Source organism: Ambystoma mexicanum, chromosome 5q (assembly GCF_040938575.1).
Source record: "Ambystoma mexicanum isolate Mex_15411 chromosome 5q, UKY_AmexF1_1, whole genome shotgun sequence".
Taxonomy (NCBI): Eukaryota; Metazoa; Chordata; class Amphibia; order Caudata; family Ambystomatidae; genus Ambystoma; species Ambystoma mexicanum.
Window position 1 is genome coordinate 1,042,665,692 of NC_090933.1, and position 15,959 is coordinate 1,042,681,650.

Here is a 15,959-nt window from a genome sequence, read left to right on the forward strand (position 1 = left end):
CTGCCAAGCCATTACAAAATGGGAAAGACCATATGCAAATCAGGCTGGGTCCGACCCCAAAAGGGGAAGTCCAGCCCAAACTGCTTGGTGACGTCCCTTCTGCATCAGACCACGAGCAGCCAAATACATGTTTTCGGCCTTGTTGGACCCCATCAGCGAGGAGTAGTTTGGGCCACTGGGCCGAGAAGGCACAGGACCAACATCTGGGCATTCACGTCCCACTCGGCGTGACTTCTGCAAAATAAAAAGGTGATGGCTGGAAGATTTGGGGTGGGACCAAGCTTGATTTGCATATGGTCTTTCCCCTTCTGTAATGGATTAACAGGCTGAAAAACGATGGTCTGGAGGGTTGCTCAGAGCTGTGCCTGTGGTCATGATTTGTTCAAATCCTTCCAGCCATCAACTTTTGGTTTTGCTGCCTGGTAGTGCACCATACAAATTTAAATTAATTTCACACTTATTAAAGCTTATACAAGCAAAAGGTATGCATGAAGTTTCATGCATTGTATAAAACAGTGGACAACATTTTGCACGGAGCCATAGGCAGGAAAGAGACGAGAGCTTAATTTTCCGGGCATGAACAGTCTTATGCTATAGTATGGTAAAATAAGAAAGGCAGACTACTTGGGCATGAAAAACTACACAGACTACAGCTCTCACCTACCGCCACAGCTGTTTCACCTAGGCATTTGTCAGCATGCACATAGGGCAATGACAGAACAACCACAAACTTAACTGTAGTTTAAATCGAACACCTCCAGTTAAGCAAACTAGTATTGCAAATGAGACAAAAGCCAGTAGAAAGCATCTGACATGTGCCAAGGGCCACAACCCTACCTTCTTACGGACTTTGGTAGCCTTTGAGCCCTTACTGCCTTTTGCACACACAAGCCTTTCTTATCTACTATGCAAATAGTTTGAAAATCCTGTAGGCCCTAGAGGATTTTCAAACTATGCATAGTAGATTCCCGGGTCATCCCACCACCTCCAGCATTAAACTTAATGCCAACAGATGATGCAACCAACAGTGGTAGCTTTAATACAAAAAAATGAAACTGTTGAAAGTAGGCATATGGCAGACAAAAAGTGCAGAAATAAAAAAAAATCAAAATAAATAAATTAAAACGCATTGGGCGGAGCCAATGACCACATCGAGGACCAGAGGTGGACGGGGAGAACACGGTAGTTCATGTACTTGCTTAAAGGATAGTTCCGGGACTTTTTTTTTTATTGTCCCTACGGTTCGGCCATGTGTTTTTAAGCATAAATCGGTAGATCGTAGAAAACTTTCCTATGGACCTTACCCGACTTTTCGTCCATTAACGCACTCGAAATCAGCCGCCATTTTGTGATAATCCTATCATTTCCCCCCCATCGACCTGGCTCACCTGCCTTTGCGGCACTAAATCAAATCCCCCGCCCCTGAGCCTGACATCAGCAGACGCGTACCGCCCATTTCCCAACGCCAAAGCACGTTTCGTGGCAACAATCGCTGCGCCTCAGCTAATGACGTGTCGCCATGGAAATGGCAGGACGCCTCTTTCCTCAATAAGTATAAACACACCGTTTCACAACACACAGCAGCAGATTTTCAATTCCATTCCTCTCTCTGTGTTACTTTGAGTATTCTGTGACTCGTTTCTGTGCTCTGGTCAGCTACCTTCGCCGCTTCTTGGCCTTGTGAACACCTGTACCATCTCTGTAAATTATTTTACTTTCTTTACCACACAATGGCTACAATAATGCCGTATATGTACGAGCCCGAGTACACCGAGGAGGAACTACTGGAAAGGCAAGCACGCGAAAACGATGGGGATTCGGACGGCAGTTGGGAGGACCAGTCAACGGATGAAGAGCCTGGACCATGTCGCATGGACGGCGTCTCCACCTGGTGCACGTGCAATCGGTGCGAGCTAATGCCAACTGAGGAGGAGAACTGCTGCTGCCGTGAAAATTCCGGGTGCTTGGCCTACATTTCGGAAGGCGAGCCAAGTCCGCAATGCATCACCGAGCTGCCAGAGTACAGGGAAGCCTGCCTCTCACGGACCGTGTTGAGGATGATGATGGTGCTTATGCACGAACTTCGCGGCACTGTTCGTCCGCGTAATCCGAGTAACGAGTAAGTATACTCTGGTTGTGATGTCAGTGATGCCACTACTATTTCATGGTCGTCTCCCACATATAAAATTACATCTACATATCATTCGAACGCATGTAAATTGGTTCCATATTGTGCATTTTCTAGATAGAATTTTTTTCAAAGCAGAATGACATTTTTTACCTGAATCGACATTGATAAGAAAGTTTTGTCATTTTAATACAGTTTGCATCTTTCTTTTTCACAGGTGGTACAGGCTGGTGGCCTATCGTTGCTTCACTTGGTGGCTTCACGGGAGGCTCGGACACCGCGTTCGGAGAGTAATACCTGCCTGTGCGGTACTTGCCATTAGACAACATTTCCCCAGCGACAGTGGACAATACCGCGGATTTTCCCTGGATGTGCTGCAACCGGAACTTTACAATGTGTAATGTTTATTATTTATGTTCAATTGAAATTAAGATCTAAAATAAAACCCAACATATATTTTAACAATGGTTGTTTTGATTTTTTAAATGAATCTAGTGTGTCTCCATTGAATAGTCTTCCTGTGCCTTGTCTTGTCACACCACATGTCTCCGGCCAGCAAAAATACTTACCACACCACTTTGTTCAAGCGTTGGCAATAAAAGGCCGTTGGATTTTATTGATACAAAACATGGTTATAGGTAAATAATCAATATGGTTGATCATAATAAATCATCCTTTTGGGCACCGGGTACAGAGATGACCCCCTCTGGCCCGTGCCGCCTTGCCACCACAGGCCTGCCTGCTGCTGACTAACTGCCTAGGCATCCAGGGTCTCCAGGGTGAACTGCACCCATATATTCTCCTGGGAGGGTGAGGTATTTATAAACTCACCCCCCTGCCTTCCATGTACTAGATCCTGCAGCCTGCCTCTTACATGCAGTTAGATGGCCTCTCCTTGGTGAGGCCCTGCGGCAAACGAGTCTTGTCTGCACGACCACCGCCCCAATCCACCCCCCGCCCTATCAAAGGCAGTTCGCACCGGGGTACTTGCGCTGGCAAGTGGAGCTGTCAGGGAGGGATAAAGGCCAAGAGGTGCCAAAGACCATGTACACTTCAAAGTGGTCTATAGAGCATGGGTTGTTGTTCCCATGTCTACCTCCAGACCCCGTGTCTCCTGCCAAGCATCCCCCCTCACGCTGGACGCCCCCCTGCAATCCACATAATGCCACAACATATACACGTCATTCATTCACAAACACACCCCTGTTTCGAATTCTTTATAACCCACTTCATATTTCTAATGAGAACTTCTTTGCGCTTTGCTAGTCACCCCGTGAAGGTGCTGGTTATCTGCTCTTCGTCTCTGTGAACTTCCGTGACCACTTCGAGCAAACTCGTCAGTTTGCAACCTGTGAACTGCTCCCTGTTCTACGACAAGAAACTACTCTGATCCCTGCATCTAACTGTTTGTTCGTCAAGGTAAGGCCATGTACCATAATCATTTTGCGTCCAATTTTTTAATTTATATCTATTTGCTAGTAGTCATCAAATTGCATCCATGTTTTCTTTTCGTTCAAGACAGTACATGCAAGGAACTAGTCACATGTTCTATTTTTTTAGAGTTATTCAAATACTTATCCGCATGTGAATAACGTGTATAGTTCCAAGAACCAAAAAGAACCTTGCATTGGACCTTTTATGTGTCATTTAATTTTTTAACACATTGGTATTCATTGAGAATTGTTGATCTTTACTTTAGAACTTTCCACAATGCCTGCCTGTTCCATTGGCGGTTGCCCTTCGAAGACCCATAATAAACCTGAAGGTACTATAATGCATGTTTTCCCTAAGACAATAGATCAGATAAGAGAATGGGTCCGATATTGCGGATATCCACCGTCTGAGCTTGAAAGTAGAGTCCTAGAAGTCTTTGCGGACAAGAGGGGTGATCGAAACCGCATGTGCAGCAGGCACTTTAGCTCAGACATGTACTCCACATCATTGCTAATAAAGAAGAACACACCGCGAGCGACGCGAAAATTGCTCTCAACCGCTATTCCCACTCTATTCGTCCACATCCCTCCACTGGTGAGTCAAGTTTACGGATTTAGCTCTCGGCCTTGCGGTAGTGTGTAGCATTAGCTAACAATAATTTCCCCATTTATGTATCCACTCAATATGAAGGTGGAAGATTCTCCATCCGTGTCGTTATTGCAGTCATCAGCCACTTCAAGCGCCTATCGGGTAATCTTACTTAGCTATTCTGCCACTGACTTGTTTTAGGCATGTAAATCAATAGTTTTAATTTATCGTGTAATTATTTGACCTAATGGTACACCCTAGTACTCGTCCTCTAGTCTTTGTTTTCAGTTATAATTATTGTTATCCAAAATAATGCAAGTACTGTCTTTCAGGGAGATGCTGAGGAGTCCAACGCATTGACGACAACCGTTGATGTCACTCAGATGCTCGAGGTACGTTTCCGGACAGTTCCATCGATGGAGATCATCAGATCTTGCATTCTTGTAGCGTGAGTGTTACACACAATGTTTCTTTCCTCTTTAGCCATTGATATGTCCTTCTGTCGTCGCCCTCCTATGTGTCTTCTTTTTTCATTATTGTGTTCATTACTAATGAAAGTCCTATGTTTCATGGAGTCGATGGAGCATTAGTCCAAGAAGAAGGGGGAGCATGCAGTTACGGGTCGGCGCAACAGCTTGCAGAAGTGTGCACCGCAGTTACAGCGTCCCTTGATGTTCTTATGCATTTCGAGGTATGGATACTGACAGTTCGATCAAGCGAGATCATATGACGTGATTACATCCGCTATACTTCCTTCTTTATTAACGCAAGTTCTATGATTCAGGGAGATGACGGAGCTTCTTCTACAAGAATATCACCCCTAGTAGTTGATGCAGATCTCTGGGTGGTGACACTTCCAACGATCGAGCAAATCGAATCATATTTAGATATCCATTATTTATTTTAGACAACTGATCATTTGTGCAGGTCTATTTAGATGAGCCGTTGACGCCTGCACAAAGTTTATGTTCTTTTTAACAAAATAGAAAACCATACTAATGTAATTACTGTGTTTCAGGGAGTTGCTGAAGCATCATCTTCAATAATATCATCAATGGAAGTCTATGCGGAGCCCGAGGTATGGATCTTGACAGTTCCATCTAACTAGATCAACAATGCATGAATAATTGTCGTTTGAATGTTCTACACAATGCGTTCATTCGTGTTTCGCTATTGAGATGTACGTGGGTATTGGTCCCCAAGTACATTTTGTGTTTTCAATATTATTATACATACTAATGAAAGTTCTATGTTTCAGGGAGTCGATGGAGCGTCAGTGCGTGATGGATGTGCTTATCATGAAAATATAGTCGTTGCAGCGCAAGAGGAAGTGGAGACATGCACACACGAGTCGGAGCAACAGCGTCCAGATGTTGAAGTTCGAGGCAAGAAAGTTTCAAAGAAAAGAAAGCAAAAGAAGGTTAGTGTCCTGGTCACTATATTATGTTGTTTTTCACTGTTAATAGTTCAATACTGTAAGTTGTGTTTAAACTGAACATCCCTTTTCCAATCTGTCCTCTAGTTGCGAGTGGGTGTACGAACTAGATCTACACAGACAGTGAAGCGAACGAGAGATGTTGCTCGTCAAACCTTTTGGCAGGGACTTGAGACTGGAGATGCATCGTGCCAATGGGAAGAATATGAAGTGATTGACAACGGAGCTATACCACCACCAGCCATTGATAGTGAATGTCCTCCTGGAAGTTCGGATGCAGTCGGAGATCAATTCACAGAATCCACACCCACAAAAGCTAAGACCGCGAGAAAGTTGAAGAAATTGTTTTATTCTCCCATCGCCGGAGAAGGAACAGATGTTGCAATGGAAGAGAATGAAATGGACGACAATGAAACACCATCAATATCACTGAACATAGCGGAAGACGATATCAGAGATTGTACCTTTCATGTGAGTGACATGTGCTCAACGTTACAGGCCGAACCAGCTGGGATGCAGAGTGACAGTATAAGGAAAGAGGCCAAATTCATTGTATTCGATAGTTGTTTGATGGATATTATTATGCTGAAATGTGGGCATTCGGTTGGTGGGGAAGTATGTGGGGAGCCATTGATTAATGTGACTCGTGCAATTCGAGGCACTAACCTTAAAATACATGCCACCTGTACACAATATCATCCGTTCTCATGGTCTGCACAACCCATGCTGGGGCAACTGCCAGCAGGCAATCTACTTTGTGCAGCGGCCGCACTTTTTAGTGGTTCAAGTTTTAAAAAGTTAGAGTATTTCTTTCAGTTTGTGGGAATCCATTTCATTGCGAAAACTCAGTTCTACAAATACCAAACCGATTATCTATTTCCAGCCATTAGCGAAGCTTGGAGAATGGAAAAAATGTCTATTGAAAGTACATTCGCGGGCAAACGGTTCAGGCTAGCCGGTGATGGACAGTGCGACAGCCCAGGATTTTCAGCCAAGTACTGCACCTACCACTTTCAGGACATGGAAAGTAAGAAAATTGTGAGTTCGGTGGTCGTGCAGGTGTCACAAAGTACCTCCTCAGTGGCCATGGAGAAAGTAGGCTTTGTAGCATCATTGCAAGAACTACAATCGCGGGGAATGGTGATCGACCTGATAGCCACGGACAGACACGTTTCAATTGCCAAGACAATGAGAGAAGAGTACAAAAATATAAATCACCAATTTGACGTATGGCATCTTGCAAAAACAATCAATAAAAAAATGTCGGCTGCAGGTAAAAAAAAAAGATATGCAAGGTATTTCACAGTGGTCCAAGTCAATCAGCAACCATCTTTGGTGGAGCTCAAAAACATGTGAAGGGTCGTTGGAAATTCTACTGGAAAAACGGCGGTCAGTAATGCTACACTGTACCAACGTTCACCGTTAACATGGCCATTTGTCCACAGAGGAGGCACGGAAGAAGAAGTGGTTGATTCCTTCATCACCCACTCACAAAGCCATTGAAAAGATTGTATTTGATAAAACTATAACAAGAGATTTGAGAGGACTCACGGAATTCTGCCACACAGGAGATTTGGAGGTGTTCCACAATATGTGCCTAAAGTACAGGCCAAAACGATTGCATTTTGGCATGGAGGGCATGATAAATCGGACTCTTCTAGCGGTCTTGGCACATAACCATAATGTTGGCCGTCAACAAAGTAGGACGACCGGAACTTTAGGGACGCTTCGCTACAATAAGGCCTTCACTAAAAGAAGTAAACAATGGGTGATCAAACCAGTGTTTGAGGATATGCAATTTGAGTTTATTGAGAGACTTATTGTTGATGTCCTAGACAGGCACATACATGGAGTTGTGAACGAACCTGTGCAGGGGACAACTGCATTGCCACCCAACACTGCCTCTGTTCCATGTCCACCTAAAGCAGAGCTCATTGAGAAATACACATCACGGTTTAAATGATTGTAATTTGATTGTCTGTTCTCTCGAGTCTCCTCATGTTGCAGGCCCATTGAATATGTGTATCTATGTAATGTGTAAATAAAAGTGATTGCTCAGTGTACATGCAATGTGTCTCTCCACCCTTGCCCCTCCCTTCACCGTGCAGTAGTGCGAACCACCCGGGTGTCACCTGTGACTTTGCTCTCGAGTCTCCTCATGTCGCAGGCCCATTGAATATGTGTAGCTATGTATTGTGTAAATAAAAGTGATTGCTCAGTGTACATGCAATGTGTCTATCCAACCTTGTTCATTTGCGCATTAAATTAAACCAAACAGTATTATAAATCATTTTTCAAAAAAATATAGAATGTCTCCGTATATATGGTTCTCTGGGGCTGCAAAGCACGCAGACAAAATGCAAAGATGGAGTGTAAATTTCAAGTCCTGTGAGATGGCCTTACACTGAATGTAGCTAACTAGGAATGTGTGCTCGTTCAAAGTGAAGGTCAGCTGCTTTGATTTTTTGCTCGGGTGCCGGAATGGCCCACGACTCAGTATAAGGTTCTATTGTTATTTGACCTTGACAGGCCGGGACCATCCCGAAAGACTTCTTTTTGGGGGTGTGGTGCAATAACGTAAGAAACTATCATGAATAAAATTTCAGAAACGATAGCCATTTGATGTTCGTTCATTAGAAGAAATAACGTCGGCATAGAAGGAGTGGTATTTCGGGGCTGCCCTACGCACAGACACAATGGAAAATGCAAATATAATGTAAGTAACTCTTTAGATGAGTTTATACCGCAATTTAATTACTATACAGTAGCTTTAAAGACGGGTTAAGTTGTACTTGTTCGTTCTATGTGGCATATTGTTTTGTACCGCGCACTATCTTGAGGAGAACCATCTCCTTTTACGGAAGCACCTCAAAACCTTCCTCTTTGCTTCTGCTTTCTCTCTCCCTCTCCCCTGCTACAACTGGTCCACTGTCTGCGACCTCGGTCCTAGGCCCTTCCACTCTCCACCTGCACTGCCTCCCTGTCAACCCCTGCACTGGGGGACTGTCTCAATATCCTACAGCCCCCCCTTGCAAATGCCATATTATATCATATCAGTGACGAAGTGGTCCACTGGCGCTCAGGCGGCTCTGAAAAAGGCGGAGGAGAGGGGGTGGGTTACTGGAAATGACGTATAATACCCAGTTGCACTGTCCTAGCTATGAAATAATTTCCCGACCTAATATATAAAATGAATAATTTTAATAAAGATCTGATGGTGAGACTAATTTCATTTTTTATGTTTTTAAAACAGGTACATCCTTCATTATTGTCTGTGTCACGAGTACCAGACACCGGCAGATGGTTTCTACAACCGCCAGTTGCTTCTCCGCGTGAACAACGTTACCACCCTGACCATTTTATGGGACGATCGCCAAGTACAAGTATGCCCTTACGCGGTACTAACGGCTAGATGCAACATACATACCGTTGTGGTGGCCTAGTGCCTAGTTGTTGGAACAGCCATGCGATTATCAGTGCGACCGAAGAGCTTATTTTATCGTAAACCAACACCCTGTGTACTGCACACGAACTATTTTGGATCGAGAGCAAAGAAAAATGCAAATCGCTGAATATTCTCTAAACATTTGATGTCCAATAAATGTACTTTACCAAATTTACAATCTTGCGGTTTGATTTAAAAGTACAGTTTCATATTCCGAATTGTGGCGCGCTGTGTTGTGAGCTGATCTGTGTTGGTTTCCGGGTTCTGTGTGGAGTAGCATAGAAGACGCCTGGGCGCGTTTGCCTACGCAGCACAGTCACGTCACGGATAGAGGTGGGGAATATGAATGTTTTCATAAAGTCTGTTTCAGGGGCGGGGGATATGATTTAGTGCCGCAAAGGCAGGTGAGCCAGTTAGATGGGGGGAAATGATAGGATTATCACAAAATGGCGGCTGATTTCGAGTGCGTTAATGGACGAAAAGTCGGGTAAGGTCCATAGGAAAGTTTTCTACGATCTACCGATTTATGCTTAAAAACGCATGGCCGAACCGTAGGGACAATAAAAAAAAAGTCCCGGAACTATCCTTTAAGATATTCTATGGGGGACTCTACTTCGTTAATTTCACACTAGCGAGTGCTTAGTTTTAAAACTTTGGATACCAGCTTCATTCTTTAATAAAAGCTGCTGTAGTATTTCAGTCAAGACAAGCTGAGGGAACACCACATGTAATAGTTTTCTTGTTACCAAGAAGCACGTGGATGCAAAAGCAAAAGACATGCCTCGAGTAAAGAGTACTTGAAAAGCAGGCTAGGTTCTTACTGGAGCAGCACAGCCAACTTACTTGTAAGGTATAGTTAAAAATGAGACAAAGGGCACACTGTGAAGGTGTCATGGAATATAGAAACCAGCTTCTATTAGCTTATACGTCCTGTGGCAAGTGAATTACAGAGAGCAACACATTACAGACATCCTTATCCTATTTTAGTTGAAACAAAAAAAAAAAAAAAAAAAAAAAAAAATTATATATATATATATATATATATATATATATATATATATATATATATATATATATATATATATATATATATAGAAACGGAGCAATTGACTTTGGCTTCCATAAACGCAGCAAATATTTGCTCAAATATTTGCTAAAAAACAGGCATTTCCCTTGAGCTTGTCCAAGGATTCTTCATGCACCCACCTGTCCCATCATAGTCTCCTTGTACTGTTTTTTCTGCGTCACTTTGATGGGAGGCAGTTTAGTCACGGCAGACACCAGGAAGTTCATGAGAAGATCTTCACAATTGGCTAGTTGGTCCACCATGCTCTTCAGACTTGCAGGCAGATAATTTGTGTAAAGGTAGTGATAATATCTGAAAATGCAATCAACATATCAGACGTGCAGTAGCAACAGTAGAAACTGTCTGGAAACATTTGAAAACCTATATGCAACATAAAAGAATCGGTGACCTGGAAATCATTTTATAAACAACCCATGTAGATGTTTTGTGCTACAAGAAAACCAAAGTGCAAACCTTTTTGCAAAGGTAATATTTTTAACCCATGCATACTGCAGCAGCAGCTACACTTCTACTTTTCATATGTGAAATGTGCACAGTGATGCCATGCTCATCTATTTAGGCTCGGGTGCTTCTACCTCACATCACATGTCTCCCCATCCAGCTTTCACAAGGGGAAGACGCCAAAAGGGCCTATAGTGTTTTTGTACACAGTAAACTGCAAAAGTATTAGCATAATTGACCTAAAAATATTTGACCTAAAACATTTGATCGAATTTGACCTTTTTTGGTCAAATTTAATTAAATATATATGGGGTGGGTAAGCGTATAGATTAGGTTGAGGGAAAGTGGGTGGGGGAGGTTGTGAGGGGTCTCCCCCCACACTGTAGACTGAAGAAAGGTCAAATACATTCGATCAAATGCGATTAGGTCAAATGCTTTAGGGCAAATAGACCCAAACCAACTGCAAGTACCTAATGTGTGACATGTACGCAGTCAATTAGTTCTGGGTGAAAGCTGAGCAGCCAATCTGGTAGTTCACCGGTAATTATCTACCGATAAATTCCCACATCAGAGCAGTTCACTGGCTGCTGTAATTTGACCCCAACCACATTACTGCCTTCTCCCCACCCACGGGAAACATCTCTTTCCCATACGCATGCCCCATGTCTCCCTGCCACTTATTGATCACAAGCACAAATCCACCATCTTCTGACAACGAACCTTACAGTGAGAACATGAAGAATCCACAGACCTTCCTCTCCCCTGGAGTTGCCGTCTGCCATTTCCATGGATGCAGTCTTTGTTTTAAGGAAACAAAGGGGCCCTTAGGAGTCCCGGTCTTCTGGGGTGCTAATGGAAATATGGACACATTTGACAGGCTATACCTGTTGGTAACAGTACTGCCCATGTGAAGGTCCTCACTCCACCGAGTTATCATCGGTGCCTGCGGCAGGCCAATTCCACTTGGTATGGCAGTCAAAAACACCATTCTGGTCTAAATAGTTTGTAAAAGTGCCAATTCTAAAAGCGTATGTGGAAACGTAGCGGGTAATATCAGAAACATCGAAAACCTATGGTTGTGTACTTTCCAAAGATAGAATAAGCTGAATGTTTGTCTGGGAATGGTAACCCAAACAGCTGCAAGGACCTGTGGGAATTTCTACTCTTAATTGTTTTTTTATATCTATGGTTTAGATCTGCCGTATTCTCTTCTTTTGAAAAAATAATACTGTGATTCAAAGTAGTACAAAAGTTAGTAAAATGTTTTGTTCCAAAAAAAGGTGAAGAAAAGGCCTATGAAATGTATTTCCAAAAGATGCACACAAACTGCCTGAACCTCGCCCCCAAAGGAAAAATATACATCAACTTAACTGAACTATATGCTTGCAGATAGCATAAGCAGTGAGCATGGGGTAAAGAGATCAGTTAAATGTAAGGACGGAAGCAACAGGAAAACCTCCCCTTAGTCGGTACAATATAAGGAAATGTCAGTCATAACGAGTGGGGAAAACATCTGTTACACATGTGAGAAGAGTAAACTTGTCAACGCAGGCTCACAGAACATTTTTTTTCGGGTGAAGAATTTGGCTGTCAGAATTCAGGTGTGCGGCGGTGAGAGGAATCAGTTGAAAAGAAAAAGGCGAGAGGGCAAAAAGTCACATGAATCACAAACACTTTGTCAAGCACCAGCAAGCGTTTATGTAAACCTTTGAGTCAGGTGGTGCACTGGTATACATCTTTTTGGTGCAAGGAGTTAATGTCAGTCAATAATCCCAGGTATTTGATTATCTTCGGTCATCTTTGATAACTGAGCTTGAGCCCAGCCCTCCCTACCATGAGACCAGGCTAAGAGCGTGCACATTACCTACGGACAGACCTTGGGCTCAATTGAAGAGACTGATGTCACAGGGATTTTATACTTGCATCCTATAACTGTTTTCCTTACTTGTGGTAGATAGCAGCTCCGGTGAGTACCATGGAATAATCGTTCGTCCACTTGGATGTGTAGCCCCATCTCTCTTTCGTACTGTCCCAAAAGTGACTGCGTGCAGGGTACCCAACAATCCGCTCTGGAAAGCTCTGCCATACTGTAAAGGCAAAATCCACCTGCAGATGAAAGGAAAAAGAGTAAAAGGAGCGCAGAAGGAAACCCTAAATAAAACATTACCCACCAGCATAGTCTTTCAATCAGTCCTGGCCAAACTGCAAAACATTTACACAAGGACCTCAAAATGGTTTAAGTTACTTAATTGTTCTCCAGCATGGGTCTGTCATGGATTCACATTCTCATGAATATACCCTGTTGTCAGGCTGGACTCCTCAGTAAAGAAAAGTTTCACTTTCGATTTAAAACTATTTCCCCTCTAAACCAATAATGTCCTCTGTGTCACACTGCCCCCATCCAAGGATAGTCTTTCCCTAAGCTCCACCGCTGGTGGCCATCTTCAGATTTGGTAAGCACGTAAAGTAGCACTATGAACGAAGAAGAGCCACAGAGGGGAAGGAGGGAGAGTTTGCATGTGAATCCATGCCAGACCCATGCTGGAAAACAATAGTTGCAGGCAAATAAAAAAAAAAACGAGCATGGGGTCTGGCATGGATTCACATGCTCATGAATAAAAATTACATAGCAGTACATATACACAACTACAGGAGTGTTTAATGTTTACCCTGTTCCAGGGATAAACACTTACCCATGGAACAGACTCATCTCAAGTGACCAGGTTGTGCAGCACCGCTTGGCCGACTCAGGCCTCCTCCATGGAATTCCTGTTGAAGCAGAAGAACCTCGTGAAGGTGAGCGTAGACCTCCAGAAAGCAGCCCCGCAGATGTCGAGAAAGGGGAACACCAGAGAAACGCTGTTGCTGCTGCGATGGCTCTGGTGGAGTGGGCTCTCTGCCGGCCCAGGAGGGGCCGTTCAGCCAGTCGATAAAATTGCATGATTCAGCCGGACAACCACCTGGAGATGGAAACCTTCGACAAGGCCCTTCCATGACTCACAGGCCCAAAATTAGCAAACAGCTGAAACCTCTTCCGAAAGCTCTTCTTGCGGACCACAAAACTTCATGGCACAAGCAACATTCCAGTGAATGCAAGGCCCTCTCCGCTGGCAAGGACAGATTCGGGAAGAAGACGGGCTACACCAAAGGCTCATAGAAGTGGAACTCCGACGGCACCTTTGGCATAAAGGTGGGGTGTGTATGCAGTACCACCTTTGAAGTGTGGAAGGAGAAGTACGGCTGCTTGCACGACAGGGCCTGGATGTCTGACCCAGCTGGCTGAGGTGATCGCCACGAGGATAGCGGTCTTCTACAATAGAAACTTGAGCGGGGTCTGATGCATCGGCTCAAAAGGAGTCCCACTGAGCTTAGTCAAAACCACATTGAGCTAGCTTCCAGGAGCCTTCAATGGTGGAAAATCCCTAAGAGCCCTTTGAAGAACTCCCTGATGAGTCTGTGCGACCACAGAGAAGGCATAGCCCGGTGCCCTGGTGTAACGGGATAAGGCGGCGGTGCAACGTCATTACATCGCCAGGTATCATTTTCGCAGTTTTTGCCAAAAATGTTAAGCCGGAAAAATTTCCTAAAGTATGGGGGGTAGGGGAATAAGGGTATATAAGAGCCAGGGGGTGTGGGGAATAGATACTAGATAATAGCAAAGGAGAATTTGGGGGAGCCCCCCCCCCCAAATGAACAAGTTACTTACCAACTGTAACGTTCTTCCACTGGATGTTCCTCCCACGTATTCCTCATCTTATGATATTCGTATCCTGCCAGCTTCGGAAAAAATTCGAGGTTGTGGCGTCGATGTCCCTCGACTGGCTCCGTACCATGTCGACGTCACCATCAGTATAAGTAGCTCGTGCCGCGCCCGTTGGCTTCAGTTCTGTTTTTTCGAGGAAATATTCGAGGAACACCCAGGCGTGCCTCATGACCGATACTCTTCATGAGAGGAAAGTAAGAAACGTAAACTGTACTGCAGGGTAGGATGGGAGGGGCGATGAGGAATACGTGGGAGGAACATCCAGTCTAAAAAACGTTACAGTTGGTAAGTAACTTGTTCTTCGAATGGATTGTGTCCTCCCAAGTATTCCTCATTTTATGATAGACTCCCATAGCAGTGGTCATTTTGGAGGTGGGAATACTAGTTCCTGTTCTCATGGATGGAATAAATTACCGCCTTGGCAAATAAACCCTCATTGGAGGAAGAGGCATCTAAGCAATAATGCTTGATGAAGGTATGCATTGAGGCCCATGTTGCAGATGAACAAATATCTGCTGCACAGACTCCCCTCTTCAGAGCCGCAGAAGTAGCCATCCCCCTAGTGGAATGGGCTCGCAGCCCATCCGGTGGGTCTTTTCCCACCAATCTGTAGCACTCAATTATAGCCAGAATGATCCAGCATGATAGTTTGTTTTGTCACTGCTAATCCTAATTTATGACCTGTATAACCCACAAAAAGTTGGTCATTTTGATGTAATTTTGACATTCTTGAAATGTAAAAACAGAGCCCTTTTGGGGTCCTGTCTATGCAGTCTCTCTTCTTTGCCCAAATGAGGAGGAGGATAGAATGCTGGTAATATGATTTTTTTGTGACAAGTGGAAGTCAAACTACTTTTGGTAAGAAAGATGGTTTAACCTTAAGAACCCCTTGTAAAAAAGTAGTATATGGAGGTTTAAATGAGAGAGCCTGTAGTTCACTAACCCTGCGGGCTGATGTTAAGGCCACAAGAAGGACAGTCTTCAATGTTCGAAGCCTCAAGGGACAGGAGTGCAGAGGCTCAAAAGGTATACAAGTTAGAAACTTAAGTACTAGATTTAAATCCCAAGTTGGGACTGGAGGGTATACATTAGTAAGCCCTTTAAGGAATTGAATTATCAATGGAATTTTGAAGTAAGAACCCTCTTCCGAGAAGCGCTTGAAAATGGACAGTGCAGCTAGATAACCTTTAATAGTTCCGATCTGGAGCCCCAGATTGGCTAGATGCAATAAGAAAGAGCACCATTGGGGTGCCACATTGAAAAGGGTCCACATCCTTATCTTTGCACCAGTTACTGAATTTGTTCCAACGACACCGGTACAAGGATTTTGTTGCTGGCCTTCTGGCCGAAAGCAAAATCTCCATTACGTCATCCGGAAGATCCCAATCCTTGTATCTCAACCTCTCAGAAACCATGCGTGAAGGTTGAGTGTCTTGACCTCTGGCTGGAGAACCCGAACTTTGTCTTGCGAGAGAATATCCTCTTTTTGGAAGACGTATTGGAGGGCAGATGGACATGTCCAGAAGGTCCGGGTAGCACGTCCTCCTGGCCCAATCCGGGGCAATTAGGATCATGGTTTTCCTGAACTTTCTCAACCTCCTGATTACTTGAGGAATCACGGGGACTGGAGGAAACTCG

At 44.0% G+C, this 15,959-nt stretch overlaps 1 protein-coding gene across 1 annotated transcript in view; it reads right to left on the reverse strand.

Annotated features, from left to right (window-relative positions):
• Positions 1-15,959, reverse strand: part of EXT1 (exostosin glycosyltransferase 1) — a 616,826-nt gene that overhangs the window by 16,598 nt on the left and 584,269 nt on the right. The window contains exons 9-10 of the mRNA XM_069621540.1: positions 12,504-12,664; positions 10,237-10,408 (exon numbers count right to left, since the gene is read on the reverse strand). Coding sequence (XP_069477641.1) covers positions 10,237-10,408; positions 12,504-12,664 — 333 coding nt within the window. The remainder of the gene's footprint in view (positions 1-10,236; positions 10,409-12,503; positions 12,665-15,959) is intronic.